Source organism: Centropristis striata, chromosome 2 (assembly GCF_030273125.1).
Source record: "Centropristis striata isolate RG_2023a ecotype Rhode Island chromosome 2, C.striata_1.0, whole genome shotgun sequence".
Lineage (NCBI taxonomy): Eukaryota > Metazoa > Chordata > Actinopteri > Perciformes > Serranidae > Centropristis > Centropristis striata.
Genome location: NC_081518.1, coordinates 21,766,091 through 21,784,346, shown reverse-complemented (window position 1 = coordinate 21,784,346; position 18,256 = coordinate 21,766,091). Strand labels below are relative to the sequence as shown.

At 37.7% G+C, this 18,256-nt stretch overlaps 1 protein-coding gene and 1 non-coding gene across 2 annotated transcripts in view; one reads left to right on the top strand and one right to left on the bottom strand.

Moving 5' to 3' along the window:
- The window catches only part of tp53bp1 (tumor protein p53 binding protein, 1), a 153,082-nt gene that overhangs the window by 45,514 nt on the left and 89,312 nt on the right, over positions 1-18,256 (bottom strand). The window contains exons 4-12 of the mRNA XM_059345911.1: positions 15,768-15,887; positions 9,004-9,226; positions 7,636-7,731; positions 5,260-5,347; positions 4,095-4,179; positions 3,944-4,005; positions 2,763-2,891; positions 1,449-1,503; positions 1,182-1,351 (exon numbers count right to left, since the gene is read on the bottom strand). Coding sequence (XP_059201894.1) covers positions 1,182-1,351; positions 1,449-1,503; positions 2,763-2,891; positions 3,944-4,005; positions 4,095-4,179; positions 5,260-5,347; positions 7,636-7,731; positions 9,004-9,183 — 865 coding nt within the window. The 5' untranslated portion in view covers positions 9,184-9,226; positions 15,768-15,887. The remainder of the gene's footprint in view (positions 1-1,181; positions 1,352-1,448; positions 1,504-2,762; positions 2,892-3,943; positions 4,006-4,094; positions 4,180-5,259; positions 5,348-7,635; positions 7,732-9,003; positions 9,227-15,767; positions 15,888-18,256) is intronic.
- LOC131960988 (U2 spliceosomal RNA) lies at positions 10,075-10,259 on the top strand. The gene has a single exon (XR_009389811.1). It is a non-coding gene; the product is annotated as a U2 spliceosomal RNA (small nuclear RNA).

The following is an 18,256-nucleotide window of genomic DNA, read 5'->3' as shown; positions in this document are numbered from 1 at the left end:
CATATTTTAGAGAATTATTGTAAAGGAGAATAAGGGTTTTTCTATGTTTTATTTAAGGCATTTTATTTTGACAGTCTTCTTGTAAATTCTGTGGTGGACTCTGCTAACACATCCATGTGCTCTTATTTTGAAAGCTACATGTGTTTGCAGGCTGCAGGTTGCAGCACAGCGACACTGTTTTAAGAGCAGCGAAGAAGAACTGTGCCAGAGATTAATGGAGCGAACCAGTAAATAGATTACTAACTTAATAAATTACGTAGTATCGGATCGGTGCCTGGACTCCAGTACTCGCCGATACCGATGCCAGCAATTTTGGCAGTATTGGAGCAATTTCCGATACTGGTATTGGAATCGGAACAACTCTAGTCACACTGAGCTCCATATCTCACTAACCTCCTCCACCCCTACGCACCATCCCCAAACCTGAGGTCCTCTGACACAGGTCGTTATTTATTATCATTATTATTATTATTATAAAATCATTATAAACCAAAGCCTTGCATGTTTTATTGCTTAAATAATCAATAACTTGGGCACTGACGCTCTCCTATTACCTGCAACTGTAACTGTGTATGAAGTAGGGTTGTCAAATGTATCCATACTCAAAAAAGTTCAATACTAAAACGTTGTATCTGGATACGATACTAATTTTCAAAAGTATCAATACTAAAACGTTGTATCCGGATACGATACTCATTTTCAAAAGTATCGATACCTACACTGTAAAAAAATTCCGTTGCTTTTACAGAAAAAAAATGGCAGTTGTGGTTACCAAAAAATACAGTACAAATGTAAACAACTTTACAGAACAACTTGTCAATTTTACTGGTATTCAGTGTACAATAAGCAAAATCTGCATGTAAATTTTGCATAAATAATTAGTACAAAAGCAGCATCATCCTGTTAAATTAGCAGTAAAGGACGGTATAATCTACAACTTAAAAATTCATTTTTTCGAAAAATGACTACAGTTTTAGGATGTAAAATTTACAAGTTGTTCTGTAAAAATGTTGACATATGTACTGTATTTTTTACGGAAATATTCTGGTAACCAGAGCTGTCAGGGGTCCTGGTGGTATCGAAAATGGTATTGAGTATCGAATATTTTTCCTTAGTATCGGTATCGAATTGAAAATTTTAGTATCGTGACAATCCTAGTATGAAGGTTTGCATGACTTTACCAGTCTTGTCGGCATCGAACATGTCCTCCTGAGAGGACAGGATCTCACAGTCCTGCTGGTCCTGGTCTCCGGAGGCCTGCAGGCCCTGTGAGTGCAGCAGAGCCTGGATGCTGAGCTTCCTCCCCGACTGACCAGGAGACTCCAGCGAGCTGCTGGAGCTCACCTCAGATCTGAGAGAGGAAGGAAAGAAGACATAAAACGCTGCTCACACTAACAGACTGTGCATCGTTAATGAGTGTAAGATTTGAACAGAACATGGAGACGAACCTCACAGCTTTGTTGTCCTGACTCTCTGAAGTCCTGGAGCTGATGTTCTGCTCCGCTGGTGATGAAAAGGAGGCATTAACGTGATTGACTCTTTAAACCATTTCATGTCAGTGTGACTGCTTTGATCAGGCACTAAATAATGAACTATTACACCCAGACGTCATGCTGCGTCCAGCGGGATTAGGGATTTATTTCTGCTCGGAGCCACACACAATCTGCATGTATGCATTTCACCAGCAGCATCACACAGCAAAGTGAGACATGAGTGGTAGAAATATGTTGCCTCTACAGAGGAGATTTTAACTCTTTATGCTTCATCTGTGCAGCTGATTAACCCTCTGAAGCACAGAGCCATTTCAGGGCACATTTTACTCGCTGTGGCCTCATTTTTCTTTACAATATATAATATCTACATAAATCTTTAAGTCCTGCAGCTCTATGGAATCAGCAAAATCATGACTAGAAGTGGGAACAACTCAAACATGTCATTGTGCAGAATAACACAGTTAGAATGACAGAAATCAGAAAAAAGATACATTTCTTTAAAAATTTGAATAAAATCGATTTTTTTGGGAAAATAAAAGGTTTTCTCCACATCTTGAAGTATTGTCATGTTTCCAGCCTCTCCTGTCCTCTCCTCTCTGCTCTGTGTAAACAGATTTTCATTAAATATTTGTCACATGACCGTTGGTCTCAGCAGAATCAATCATGTCTTCACAGTGTCTCTGAGGAACAGAATTTAATGTTTTTAACAGGATCTGGTTCGTGCAAATGCTTCATTTTAAATGACACATGTAGAATAAAGAGATTCTGATAGAAAAAGTGACCAAAACGAAGTTGAAAATGTTGATATTTCTAACTGAAACATCTGTAACTAATGATCCATTCAAGGACTGTCGGGAAGTGTTAACTCTGAAGATAATGCCTGTTTATACAGTTTCTTCATTTTGGCAATATTTTTAAAGAAAAGATGCTTTTTTTAAATCCCTCTGGCGGGTTTGGGGTTTAGAGGGTTAAATAATTACCAGAGGAAAAAAAGTGTTCATCTATTCTGCTGACTTTGAAGCTATAATTTCCTCAGTCATCAAACCCTTCAGTCACCTGTCGGGCATCTACATTTCTTATGTTTCTCTGCTCATTTATTCATGATTTTCTTTTTATTTCTCACTTAAATCAGGCAGGTACTGTTCCTGACTGCAGACTTAAAAATATGGAAATATCTCAAGCTGTGCAGGTCACGTTCTGAGTGTCACCTCAGAAGGAGATTAGAGGAAAAATAAACAAGGCAGCATCTATAAATAAAAGTCTTGCTACCTAATTTGGTGCGTCTGTCGCTGTCGGGCTGCGGTACGCTGCTGTCTTCTTCCACTCGACTGTTCCCCACTTCAGCACGCAGATCCTGACTCTGAGAAAGCTCCAGAAAGCCAAACTGAGAGGTTCCCTCTGAAACACACACATACAGATGTCATTAACATATGCAGCAATATTTAATTCTTCATTCAAAAGTACGACACTGGAAGTGGCGGTTATTCTTTCTTAAACCCTCTTAACCCTCCACTGCCCACCGAGGGTTTTAACGTCATGTTTTCTTTTAACAAAACATAAAAAAAAACTGCCAGAATTACACCATTTATCATATAAATGGTGAAAAAAATATAAATTATCAGATTTTTCCAAGGATCTTTGAATGAATCATGTGCGACAAACATTTTGGTCAGAAAAAATATCCAAATCTCAGCTTAAAGTATTGAGATTTGATCAAAACTATATTATTCTACATGTCTTATTTTATACACTGATTCCAAAAGAAGTTGAGACGCCAAGTAAAATATACATGCATAAAGTGGAAATCACACATTATATAGATCCATTACAGAATCACAGAATGAGACATTTCATGACTTAATTTATTTAATTTCTTCTAATTATAATGATTGTGGCTTACATTTAATGAAGACCTGAAATTCAGTGTCTCAAAAAAAGACTAATTTTAAAAAGTATGTTTAACATGGAAGAGTTGGCCACTGAAAATTATGTCCATCTACAGTCATAAAAAAAAATTAGACCACCCTTGTTTTCTCAATATATTGTTCATTTAATGCCTGGTACAACTAAATGTACATTTGTTTGGACAAATATAATGACAACAACAAAAATAGCTCATAAGAGTTTAATTTAAGAGCTGATATCTAATAATTTTCCATGGTTTTCTTGATAATAACCAAAATCATTACTAAGAAAACCCATGGAAAATGTCTTGATATCAGCTCTTAAAGACATGAGAGAAAACAAGGGTGATCTAATTATTTTTTCCATAACTGTATTTATCTACCTTTCTATGATTGTGCTGATTACATAGATCTGCAGGACTTATAGATTTTATATATATTTTATATACTGCAGTGAAAAAGGAGGCCACAGAGAGTAAAATGTCACAGGAAAAAAGAAAAAGCTGCTGCGGGTTCAGAGAGTGAATATGTGAGAGCAGCTCCTACCTTCAGACTGGATGCAGTGTGTGGTGGAATCAGCTCCAGAATCCACATCCTCCGTTTCACACCTGAAAGAACAGGAAGCAGAGTGAAAACACTGAATCACCGTCTAACCCTGAGCGCAATCGATCAGTGAACACGTCGGCTCCATACGTACTTGTTCTTGTTCGGAGGAGGACAAATGCTCAGGACCTGACTTTCCTCCTGGAAGGCAGAGCTGGGGTTGGCCGCCATGACAACGTCTTGATAAAGAAAACAGCATTGTTTTGGGGGCTTTCTATACAGGATAAGTGATATACATATATGTGTGTGGGGGGAAAATTTATACAGCATAGTAACACAATATTTTCCGTGGCATTATTATATCGATTGATGGCTGCCAAGTGTCGATATTTAGCATTCCGTAAGTATTTTCGCTGTAGCGGGTTCACCTTTAGGAATATACTGGAGACACTGGTATCATATTTAACTAGAAGATATAACGAATATATAGGCACCGTCACGATATCGCGTTGGGAAGTTGACGAAATAACGCTGCAAAGTTAGGGGGTGTTTACCATACTTTTTTTGATTTCTGTTTTAAAATATTTTTATAGTAAATCTTAAGTTTTACTGTAAGAAAAAAAGGAAATCTGCCTGAAGGAAAAAGTATAATTACCATAAAAAAAGTCAAAATTACAAGAAAAAAGTCAGAATTACAAGAAAAAAGTATAATTACCAGGAAAAAAAAGAATAACCTGAAAAGAGTCAAAATTGCAAGATAAGTATAGTTACCAGGAAAAAAAAGTAAAAATTGCAAGAAAAAGTGGAAATTACCCCACAAAAAATGTAGAAATTGTCCGTCAGGATATCGTGTCAGGAAGTTGTCGAAATAACGCTGCAAAGTTAGACTTTTTTTTATGTTTGATTAAAAAAAAAATTGAGAGCAGTGAAGCTTAAAGTTTTTGAAAGTTTGATAAAATGCTGCAGTTGTTGTCGTCCATACATGTTTGATATCAATTCAGTTCAGTTTGACTGAATACTTTGTTGGTCAATCTGTGGGTTTGACTCTCATTGTGGAGAAATAAAAATATTGAAGTGAGATGAAAAGACTGAGAATTTTCTCTGATTTGACAAAACAATTCTTGATTGAATTTAATTTTGTGGACACAAAATGCAGTTAAATCACAATATATTGTATCAATACTCACCATATCGCAAAATGCTTAAAATCACAATAATATCGTATCATGACTCAAGTATCGGGATAAAATCTTATCGTGGGGCCGATACACTGATTCACACCTCTAATATATATGCAATGTCGTTAGAAAAGCACTGACCGGGTTCTGCCTGGTTGTTATTCTGGGAGCTTTCTGATTGGCTGTCAGTCTGAGAGTATCTGCTTCCCAACGGAGACGAGATCAGCTCCTGCAAAAGGAAAAAATATGTTCACTCATTTCACAAAAACAACAAATTGCAAGATTGTAAATGTGTTGTCATTAGTCAGCTTCCCTTTAAATGTATTGGTTGTGGAAAAAAAAGAGGAAAAGTTAAGGTGAAGAGGTGGTGGTGAGCAGAAGGTGTGCCTGTTTACTAAACAAACTAGACATACAGGTGCATCTCAATAAATTAGAATATCATAGAAAAGTTTATTTATGTCAGTATTTCTACTAAAAAAGTGGAAATAACACATTATATACATCCATTACACACAGAATGAAACATTTCATGCTAATTTATTTAATTTCTTCTAATTATAATGATTATGGCTTACATTTAATGAAGACCTAAAATTCAGTGTCTTAAAAAAATTATTACAAAAGACCAATTTTAAAAACTATGTTTAATATGGAAATGTTGTCCTCTGAACAGTATGTCCATCTATATGACTCAATACTTAGTTGGGGCTGTTTGACTTGAACTGCTAGAAAATTGACTTTTCTATCATATTCTAATGTATTGAGATGATCCTGTAAATACTGGATGAAAATAGTTCACACTGATATAATGGAAGTATTTGTGCTTTTAAGACAGACAGGAGTCTGTTTTGCTTTACACTAGAAAATATTTTTTTATGTTGGCAGAAAATAAGAAAATCAACTCTATGCTTGCTCACTAGCAGGGGGAAGAGGCCTAGATTTAAATGTTAAACATCATATTTCAATTATTCAGGTGTGGCTGCAGGATCTGGTGCACTGGGATGAGAACTGAACAGTCATCGACTCAAACTCCTTGCCAGTTTTTTTTTGATGATGATAGAAAAAGGTAAAAAAAAAACTGAGATAAGGTCAAATATATTTAGTATAAAAATATAGAACTCCTCTATTGCGGCTTTCCTGTTCCTTAAAGCCGCTTGTGAGGCAGAGAATAGGTCCTGTATATTGATATGACGCGCTGCTGCTGCTCCAAGGAAGCACACCGAGTCCAGAGAAGTTTTAAGTGGTTTTAATGATTCTCAGCGGCTTTACACGCACTTGTAGATGTTAATTGTGTATTGAAGCAGATTACAAAATGATAAAAGCGGTCAACAAAAATTACGGCTTCCTACCCTCGCCGCTCCCTTCACCCGTGCAGGTGAAGCACACCCTGATTTAACCCACCTGTGAGCTGTCAACTACGGTGCTCACATGGCCCGAAACCATGGCAACAGGATAAACAAATTAAACACAAAATAATCAATCAATAAAGCAATATATGGCTCCTACATCCTCATTATAACTTTCATATGTTATACATTCATGGGAAAAATTATTATACCACTCTTGTTTTCTTCAATTTATTGTTCATTTGATTGCCTGGTACAACTAAAGGTACATTTGTTTGGACAAATATAATGATAACTACAAAAATAGCTAATAATAATTTAAGAGCTGATATCTAGACATTTTCCAAAATCATTATTAAAAACCATGGAAAGTGGCTAGATATCAGCTCTTAAATTAAACTCTTAGAAGCTATTTTTGTTGTTATCATTATATTTGTCCATACAAATGTACCTTTACTTGTATCAGGCATTAAAATGAACAAGAAATTTCAAGAAAACAAAGGTGGTCTAATATTTTTTTTTACCATGATTGTGTACGTAACCAATATTTAAAATTCTTCTCTGATCATGATTGCATTTTAATAGTAAAAAACCCCCCATTATTTTCAATATCAGATGTTATGTTTTCTGGGGTTTAAAATGTTGATCCAGTAAGTCAAAGTGAAAAAATAATGATCAAGTCCTATAGGTGAGGTTGTGCTGAAATAAATGATGCCAACAAGGCATGGTAAACATGTTTTAAGTGGCAGAATGAAAATAATTCAAAAACGGGCAAAACAGCCCAAAGCTCCAGAGGGTTAAGTCTTTATAAAGGAAAAATTCTGATTTATTGAAGATTGATTTCGTGAGTCAAACTGAAGGTGCATACCAGGGTTGTCACATTAACAAATCCAAAGTAGAAGAAAATCTGTTCAAAACGTATTCAAACCTTTAAGAACAAACTTGTTTTTACAGTCTATCAAATGCACTAATTTCTGTTGATGTCTCCCTGTGGACATCTCCCAACCCTTCCTTAGATCTATGTGCATAATATTTGCATGTTCTTCCACCTGTTTGCATGATTTAACAGGCTTCTATCTGAGCTCCAGTCCAGTCCAGTCCCCCCCCCCCCCCCCCACCCACCCACCCACCCACCCACCCACAGTCCCAACACACAACTTTCTGTTTGTACCCTGCCTCTCCGCCTCTCGTCCGATCTCACCAAGAGACCCTGAATAGTGGACGGCTGGCTGGATGGATGGAGTGATGGCTGGACTGATGTCTCCATCTGTGGACAGGTTGTGTGCAGGATAAGGTTAGAAATCCCAAAATATATTTGTGGAAAAGTGTCAAAAAGCTTTTGGACCAGCAGAGGTGTCAAAAAACTAAGAGCAATGTAGAGGAAGTAAATATAGTACAACCCCAAATCCCAAAAAGGTGGGATGCTGTGAAAAAAATAATAAAAATAATAAAAACAGAATGCAAGTAGTACAAATATATAAAGATATATATTTCTTCGAACTGGAAACTTGCTTCTTGTGAATAAATACACTCATGCATTCTGTTTTAATTAATCCTTAATATATGTGTCCCAACTTTTTGGGGACTGGTATTGTATTTACTCCACTACATTTAAAGCTGTTTCATATTTTTCCCCAATAAAATAATTTTACACAAAATTAACTTAGTTTATTAAATTTAGGTCATGTTATCAAATATGATTAATTGTTTTTAGAGTAAGCGTCCTGACAGTATATATAATTTTTAATTATTTTGATCTTAACATGAAGCAAAAAATCAACTTGCACCTCACCCCCTTTATAATCAAGTTTAAATATCCATTCAAATTGATCACAAAAAATAATGTATGAGAATTAATATCCCAGTTATATAACATAACTTTTTTTGTTGCCTGTTAAGCATCTTTGAGTGTTTAGAAAAGCACTATATAAATACAATGTTATTATTATGTAATAATAATAATAATAAAATAGTAAATGGGATTGTTATATTTTTGTTTAACAATTTCTATTTACTTTGAGCTCATAAAATGTAGGATATGTGATCAAATATTATGAATTATGTATAGAGTACACGACCTAACCATTTCCAAAAAAGTTTATTTCAGCCTAAACGTGAATTAATATGCTGCCAATTCCAATAAAGCATCAGACTTAGACTACTTATTTACATACTTTGTTATTAATCTATCAATTTACAAACACAGCCCCTTACATGATCCCATGTTTAAATATTAATTTAAAAAAAGAATCACGAAAGAATAATGCATCAGAAAGTTTACTTTTTCTACATTTCATACCTTTATAAGTCCAAATTGGCAGCAGGGATTTTACTTTACTTGGTGTATTTTTAAACTTTTGTTTTGATATTTCTACTTATATAGACTAATCTGAAAACTTCCCTCACCGCTGCTGACCAGTGCAGGTGTTTGTGCTGTTATGAACTCTACATGCATCATGTTAAATCAGTCCACACTGCAGCAGGAACTATAAACCAGCGTTGGATGTTAGTTTCTGGGTTAGATCAGTTTGCATCTCACCAGGACAGGGCTGCGGGCGGTGGGCTGCAGGCTGGACAGGCGCCGGGCCAGCAGAGCTCGGTAGCTGCTCTCCGGGTCGTCCTCCAGAGCGACGCTGTCCGGCTGCGAGTCCTCCACGATCAGACACGGGGTCTCGGGCTGAGGCAGGCTGGAGTCCAGTTCACTTCCGCCGGGATCCATGAGGTCAGGCCGAGGACGGGAGGAGGCGGCGGGCTGGTGTTAGCTAACCATGCAGCGGTGAAAACAACAAAGACATGCGGGTTAGTGAGTCCATAGCCGGGCACTGTTACCTGAGACCGGCCGGTGTTAGCCTGTTAGCTCCAGGCTAGCGGCTAGCGCTGCGCACAATAACAAAGTGTGAAGCCGCTAAAGAGTTCATTGTCCCAAAAGAAACACTCAAAACACATCGGAGCTTGTCCGCAGGTTAACGGATTAGTTCACACGTTAGTTAAAGTAATAATCAATATATTTATTAACGCAGCTACCTGTTTTGTTTGTTTTCTCCAGAAAACATACACACACACACCCCTCAGCGGCTCCGCTCGTCGCGGCAAAAGTTACCAAAAGCAATCTCATTGGTCCGATTCGTTACTGACGTCACGTGTGAATTCTGCTGAGTTTAAATGTTGTAGGTTTTTCGAGTGATTTTTCCCTGCTAGGTTACCGCTAATTCAATTTATAAAGAGCTATTTAATAGGCTTTACTGATTTTGGAATTAAACCAGATTAGGTTAACAGATGTAGAATGTAATAAGACTATTTACCAAACCTTTAAAAAAAAAAAAGAACACAAATTTACCTAAATGCAAGTCTAAAATGCGGGATTAGTTCTGCGTTCAGATGGACCTCGTGAACACCTGAATACACCATGGGAGCCCCAGTGTTTATCAATCAGGAGCTGTGTCCCAATGTCAAGGATCCTTCCTTGGTAGGATCCTTTCTTCGGAGTCGGGTCCTCCGGAGGCGAGGCAAGAGTCCTTCCTTTCACTGGTGTAACGCACAAATGGGACAGCCTTCGGAGTGTGCAGCTGTGCGTCATTGCGTAATTGGACGTCCTGCTTAAATTCAGCGACGCTCTCGGCCCTTTGGCTAAGATCAAGTGTATTATCTGTTCTTATCACTTTAATAAAAAATAAATAAATTCAGCGCCGCAATTTCAAAATCAGTTCACGACATGAATGTGTCTTTGGCATCAGCACTCTGACACATATTAGTGGAAATAGAAGATGCTTTAAGGTTGAATCTCCACGATTTATCAAGTAAAAGCCATAAAGTGGATTAAACCTGAATATTTAACTGATCCTGGCTGAATTTGGCCACTACTTAGTATCATAAAAGCAGCGGCGCATAATTCATCATGGAAATGTGTTCTGTGATTTTTTATTTTTTATTTTACAGTACAGTACAATAACAGTTATTTATAAATAACAATAAAAGATAATAGCGGACTTTCGGTCCCTGTAATCACAATAAAGAAATGTATAACTTTCTGAATGGCACAGTTGCACATAGTACATCATCATCTGACGCATATAAATTAATTAACAATAACTTTAGCGACTGAGACGGCATTAATTAACTTAACCGGCAATGTATCAAGGTGACGTTTATTATCTTTAGCTTAATATTCTGGCATTTGTTTATGTTTATGTTTTTGCTTGACTTTGAACACAAGTTTTGTAAGTTATGTGACAACATTCAGTGTAAACTGTAAATACTTATTTAAATGCATATTGCGCCGCCGGCGTCGCTGTTTCTACGCTCGCCATTTTTAAATCTCCCGGTAGACCGGTGTGCGCAATGCTTTATGGGTAGTCGGAGCGCACGGAGGATACACACATGCATCCTCGGAATTTGGGCAAAAGAAGGACTCTGTCCTCCGGAGCATCCTCGACATTGGGACAGTCCTTCGGCGGATGTCGATGACGTAGTGTCCTTCAAATCCAGCCATTTGAGCATCCTTCCTTGACATTGGGACACAGCCTCTGTCCTCCAGAGCATCCTCGACATTGGGACAGTCCTTCGGCGGATGTCGATGACGTAGTGTCCTTCAAATCCAGCAGTTTGAGCATCCTTCCTTGACTTTGGGACTTCGGCTGCGGTCGAATAGTCAAATTTGCTTAGGAACCTTCCTAACTGAGTGAAATGACCCGGAAGTATTATCGTAGCCGCCATGATAAGAGCTGTTCGAATTCTCTAACTGTTAAGGAAAGGAGCTTCAATGCTTCCTTTAGTATCTCCTTTAGCATAGGATACACCAGACCATCCTTTACGAAAGGAAAGGAGGTAATGCCGTCCCACAATTCCTTGCGGTAGCAGCATATAAGGCCGACCGTCAACATTCGCCGTCGCGTGATGACGTAGACTAAGTGTAAGTGCAGTCGGATTCTCTAAACACCGCGATCGTCTTCTCCTAACTCCTCATGAATTCTCCTTCTCATCTTTCCTTGACCTCGTGACGTTTTCCATTGAGGTTAAGGAAAAGTGGTTAGGAAAGGACTTAGGAGCTGATTTTTTTGACTATTCGACCGCAGCCACAGGCTCTGTCCTCCGGAGCATCCTGGACATTGGGACAGTCCTTCGGCGGATGTCGATGACGTGGCATCCTTCAAATCCAGCCGTTTGAGCATCCTTCCTTGACATTGGGACACAGCCAGGGTCCTTCAGGGAAGTCAGGGTCCCTCAGAGGAATGTGCAGTAGTTTGTTTTCACTCGCCTCACAGCTAGAGGGTCGCCGGTTCGCCTCCAGCTCTTCTGTGTGGAGTTTGCATGTTCTCCCCGTGTTAGCGTGGGTTCTCACCGGGTACTCCGACTTCCTCCCACAGTCCAAAAACATGCACTTAGGTTCAATTGGTGATTCTAAATTGCCCATAGGTGTGAACGAGAGTGTGATTGTCTGTCTCTATGTGAAAGCCCTGCGATAGTCTGGCGTCCTGTCCAGGGTGTACCCCGCCTCTCGCCCAATGACAGCTGGGATAGGCGACCCGATTGCGGATAAGCGGTTAATGGTAATGAATGAATGAATGAATGAATGAAAAAAAGGTAAAATGGGACAAATAAGGTTTAACATCCTGGGATCTTTAAGTGTGGTAACACCCAATCACCAAACGTATTTTCAGAAACAATTCTTGTTGTTTAGTCTGAGTTAATAAGGATCAGTGGAGTATATAATAAAAAAAATCACAGGTGGCAAAAGTCGCAGCCATGTGGCATGCTGATGATTTTCTCTTTTAGTTATTACTGCAGGTAAAACAAGGGATGAACAGGAACTTTTTTAAAACAACAAACAATTATGGAACTTTCTACATTGTCCTATTTATTTTATTCTATTTATTTATTTATTTATTCATTTTTAAATGTTTTTTTTTCTGTATGTGCATTTATTTTTGGCCAGATTTTTTTTGTATACTACGTTATTAAACGGTTCTTTTATTAATGATGAAGCTGAATCTTTAATGTTTTAATTTTAATAAATCATTTTTTGAACATGATAAATTAAACAATGAATGTATTATGAATGTATTGATTGTATATGGTATATTTTAAATACATAAATGCAAAATTAAAGTCTCACAGGATTTTTGTGTAAATGTAAAAGATATAAGGAGCTCCTTAAAGAAGAATAACATTTATTTCTTATAATAGTAATATATATTATAATTTAAATTTATATTGTTTTTTATCCATACATGTCTGCAATGTTTGTACATTTTAATGTTTTTTCAATAAAGATGGTTGCAGGATTTTTTCTAAATATTTTATTTAACTCATTTTATTTAGAATGTATTACTTATTCGTCTTTTTTTTAAACAGTTGTTGCTAAATACTAATTCTGTATTATATGTTACTCTTTCATATATGGATTTTAATAATGAATGATTCTTCTATCAAGCTGCTAAATTATTTATTGAAACAAAATAAATTTTAATTAAATATCAGCATATTGTCATTATTGCACTGGGTAGCCTCTCCCAATATTATTTAAAGATACTTTAAGCAATAACACTTATAGTTTGAAATAAATCAAACAAACTGCAAGTTGAGTTCCTTTTGTTTCCATCATGTCTTACAGTATTTAATCCTTTGTCTCTTGCCTGCAGTATTAATACCACCTTGACTAGAGCAATTCTCCTGTATTTTTAATTCTAATGACATGCTTCATGGCTCTACATGATACATTACTGTGGATTTCTCTCTCTGTACTGATAAATCATACGAAAAGGAGAAATCTGGGGCATTGCGTCCCACAGTGGGATCTCCGAGACCCTCAGAGGTCCTTGTGGTGCTTTCAGGGACTCCAGCAGAATTAGATATAGGTTAACTTTCACAGCCCTTTCCCTGCAGCTAAAACTCACTGAGTTAGTCTTTTCACAGATTTATTTCTCCATGATTTAACCTCCACTCCTCCTGAACATCCCAAGGTGTCTGATTTAATATTCCAATCATTGTGAAGGCAAATTTGACATCTTTACAGAAGAGAAAACTGGTCTGGTTGAATGTTGAATGAATGTGCATCGGGGTCATTCTTATTATATATACTAGAAGACAAACACTTAATTATCCAAAAAACAGGTTTTTAAGTCTTCTCTTCTATAAAATTGGATATCTGTGTTGAATACTAGCAGATCTATCTGTACCTGCTGTGTTGTTTTTAAGAGATTTAATATGCAGACCAGCTCAGGTTTGACAGGATGTATTTTGCAAAGAGCTTTTCCTCGTGTGACGCTCACAGTTTGGAAGATTAACAGACGGCCTTTCACTTTCACATCATCGTTTGACAGCCTCAGTTTCCATGGAGACACCACATTTCCTGTTAACACCGCAGTTTATGCAAATGCAGATCACAGAGGTATTGTATTGGCAGAGAAAAGTATAAAAAGCAGCAATCACTTGACTTGATTTTTTTTGGGAGAGGGGGGCTGCTGGGAAAGTGAGTTTCTTGCACAAATGAACACACACACACAGAGAGAGAGAGAGAGAGAGAGAGAGAGAGAGCTGGGATCTGCCTCCTCACCTCAGAAACAATCATCTGCAGGAGTCAAGGCCCCCCCAAAAAAGTCACATGCTTTTACCTGATCTCTAAAGACTTTAAATGAGCTATAAATACATTTTAGAAGGGCTTTTAGGGCGCTTTATGAATTCAATTACATCCTTGGAGAAATATTAGTGCACAGAAATGAGATAGAAGCAGGATAAGGTCATTTTAAATCTCCAGACAGACTAGAACTCCATATGGCATCATTATATGGATCCTCAAAGGGGCACAGATTGCAATTTTCTGCAGGTTCCTGCAGAATCCTGATCTGAATGAATTTAGCTCATCTTATGTTTAAGCCCTCTGGATCTTCATCTGATTTAAGTCAGCGGAAGGTGTCTCCAGCCAGCAGCCCTGGCCCTGACCACGAGCTGTGGTTTCCAGGAAAGCATCAGCAGCATCAGCATGAATATTAGTGACCAGCATTTCAATATGAGAACACTGAGGTGGAGACATCCTGGCTGGCAACAATGCAACCTGATTCTGCTGGATGACCTGCATCCTCACATGCACCTATCCATCTATTAATTCATGACACACATAAAACAACAAGATGAGGAAATATGATTTCCACGCCGGCGGGCAGCAGCCTCCCGCACCGACTGCCACCGCAAAGTTCAGCGTTACGTCGTCATTTCTGCAGGTCGGGCAGCCACCCACATTAAGAAATGCGCAGCCACTACCCAAAATGTCTAATCTTAGCCACCTCTGCTGGAGCCGACAGACACAAAACTAGAAGCATATGCTGCTCCGCGTCCTCTCCACCATCACCGGCTCCATCTACCGCTGCTATTGTCCCCGCCACGCCAAAGAAGAAACAGAATAAAAAAGCTTTTTACCTTAGAAATCAATGTGTCAGCTCTTAGAGGGGGTTCTTATTTCTCTCACTGTCCCGTTGGTTGCAATAATAACGCGTCCAACATCGCTCAGTCCTGCCTTGCCTCTGTTTTGCTGAGAGTCAGGGTGTGGAATACACGCATGGCACGTAAAGATGCAAAGGCATTTTTTAATGTAGATGCCATGCTCATTTCCTCCGGACTCACACACCGCTGCTCATCATGGAGCATGATTATAATTAATTTAAAATCGCAAACATAATATTTTTTTATTCACCCCTCAATAACTTTTTAAATGAAGACCCTAAAAAGCATATACATGCATTTTAAATGCTTAAATGTGATGGAACAGAGTAAAAATTTATATTCTGTAAAACATTTGAATGCCTCATTTCGTGTTTTTTTCTGTCAGATCCATGTTAACATGTCACATTATTTCTTGTGTCAGATTTAATCTGTGGTTAAATGCAACTGGAATACTTTGCAGAAACAATAGTTTATAATAATGCATACCTACCTTATTTATGGAGTTTGAAGCATAAACATGGATATAAGTATTAAGTTTGTAGAACTCAAGATTTGATGACAGAAAATGAGTTTCTGACACAAATTGTTAGTCTATTCATGCCATTTTAATTTTATATTTCATATTTTACTGTTCATATAATGCATTTGTCCGTTTAGGCTTTTGTCTTTCAAGTTTTTTTTTCATATTTTCCCCTAATTTTCCTTCTTTGTATCATTTTCTCCCTTTATATGCATTTATAACTAAGGTTATAGCAAACCTCTATTGCCATTTATCTGCAACCTTACTTCTTCAGAATTTTGTAGTTGATTTCATTATTTAAAATGACTGACATTATTTATCTGTCATTGGTTTTTCCACTTACAAACATTTATTAATAATAAATCTGCCCCCTGCAGTTCCGTCAGCCGCCAGCAGAGGGCAGCAGACACTCTGGAGTGTGTGAGGGTCTGAGAGTGCTGACTCACTGCTGCTCACACACATCTTTCCTGAGGAGAGATTTACAGAAAGAGGAACCAAATTAAAGCCCACAGTGATCCATCACCACCACAGGAGGTGTCACTGCCGAAACACCAGCAGCTCCTCGGCCTCTGATCGGGTTGCAGAGAAATGCAGAGAAACCAGAGTTAGCAGGGGCAGAGCAGGATTACACACTCAAAATCATTCTGTTTGGATCTTATTTCAACAACAAAAACAGATGCATTTACTTTTTTAATGCAAAAACAGTAAAAACAGGTTTTAAACTTATCAAATACACAACCACTTGTCAGTTTATTAGGTACACAAAGCTAAAACTAATGCAAACCTGCAATAAATCCTATCTTCATAAAGGTAATAGTTTGTGTTGAATCTGTTTTATACAGTTTTCATTCAAATGTGTGATCATTTTGGAGGATGCTCTAGTCTGAGGGACTGGCCTGTATTGCATATTACTAACAAGGTTTTTCTATCACAAGACAGTAATTAAAAAAAGGGACAGTAGCTCACTGAAAACTGTCAGAATGGAGAAACTAATAAGGTAAACACATACTGTCGAAAGTCAACATACAACGAGTGCACAATCCTCACTGGATAATTGGTTGAACTGGATTTAATGAAGGATCTAAGGGTGGAAGTTGCCAAAGTTATTGTCCGTGTTAGGGATGCACCTGAAGCTGTATAAATGATTCAGTAAAGCACAAAAAATGTGACAGAAACAGATCATTTTTCTAGTTGATTGTTATTTTGGGGGGGAAAGATATGATAAAAATGAAATTATAAAAAAAGAACAGTGTAAGGATGTGGGACTAAGTTTCATAATCAATTATATGCAATGATTGAAGTTTTGAATGCACAAAAATTGCAACGCCACTGAATGTTAGGGTAGGAAAAAAAACAATATTTGGCCGACTTGATAAACCACGTCCACTTCTGGTCCTCTATCCAAATACAGATAATAAAGTCCCTGGACCAAGTGCCACAGTCTCTGCACCATAATTAAACATCAGGAAGATTCTCTGTATGAGGCGGTACAGATCAACTGATATGCTTTTAGCCGTATCTTAAACCACTTTTATTTCCTTAAAAAATGTTTTTATTTTCCTTTTCTTAACCTCTTATAGTGGGGCGGATTAGCTGAACAATCGTTCACTTTGTGATAAAAGCATGAAATTTGGTAGATGTGTTGGTGAATATGTTTCGAAGAAATCTGGATATTGGGCCACCTCAAAAGCGCCCCCTAGTGGCCGTGGCAGGCATTTGTTATACAAATAAATCAATGATGAATAAAAACTGCCCTTTTAATAATACCAACTGGTGATGAATTGTATATTGTTGGAAAGCCTGATTAGTCACCTTTACAACGAGGTACAGCTTGTAAGGATCGTGCATTCATGGAATGAGCAACGGGGCTAAACGTGTGGGTCGCACCCCCCACAAATGTGCATCCCCTGTGGGGCGGATTAGCTCAATAAATCACAAGAATTGTTTATTTTGTGATAGAAGCACACAATTTGGTGGATGTGTTGGTGGATATGTTTCAAACAAATCTGCATATTAGGCCATCGCAAATTCGCCCCCTAGTGGCCATAGCAGTCATTTTCTTCGTTGAAATTACAAAAAATATTTAAATTATTTCTTAAAATATTTAAAAAATTTAAACTAAATATACAAACGTAAATTAAAAAATGTAAATACACATATTAAATTAACAAAACTCCAGTTAGACACTCTTTCAGTTATTTTTCCTGCCCCACCACAATCGGGCTAGCCATCGAGCTAGCTAGCAAATGAGCTAGCTAGCATTTGCTTCCTGGGACAAGCAGTGCAGTGGACTGTCCATCAAGGTATGTCTCAATATTTTATTTCACCTGTTATAATTATGAATAAAATATGCTATGAACATCATAAAGGCTAAAGAGAAAAACAATCATCATGGGCCTTGGCGGAAAAGTAAATTAGCAAGATAGCAAAAATAGGTACTTAAGCTAGCTAGTTAGCTTGGAACATGTATCAGTGGCTGTTGGGTGTGAAAGCTTAATAAGACACTGTTAAATTATGTCCTGTGGAATGTGGACATCCCTCTCTGCACACACACACACACACACACACACACAGGCACACACACACACACACACACACACACTATAAGTAATGTCTCCTTTGCCCATGTGGTTCTTTTTTTCTTTTTTTAAATGTATTTTATAACTCCATCACAGTTAGTCAGGCGGCTTAGGACCAGATTTGAGAAGAAAGGGACACGCCGGACAAAAGCACCAAAATTTTTCCACATGCTCTCTATCACCAAAGGTTTCAACTTTTGGTAGGAGCCACTTCATCAAGATTGCAGATAGGAGACGGCAGCCATATAAGCCATAAG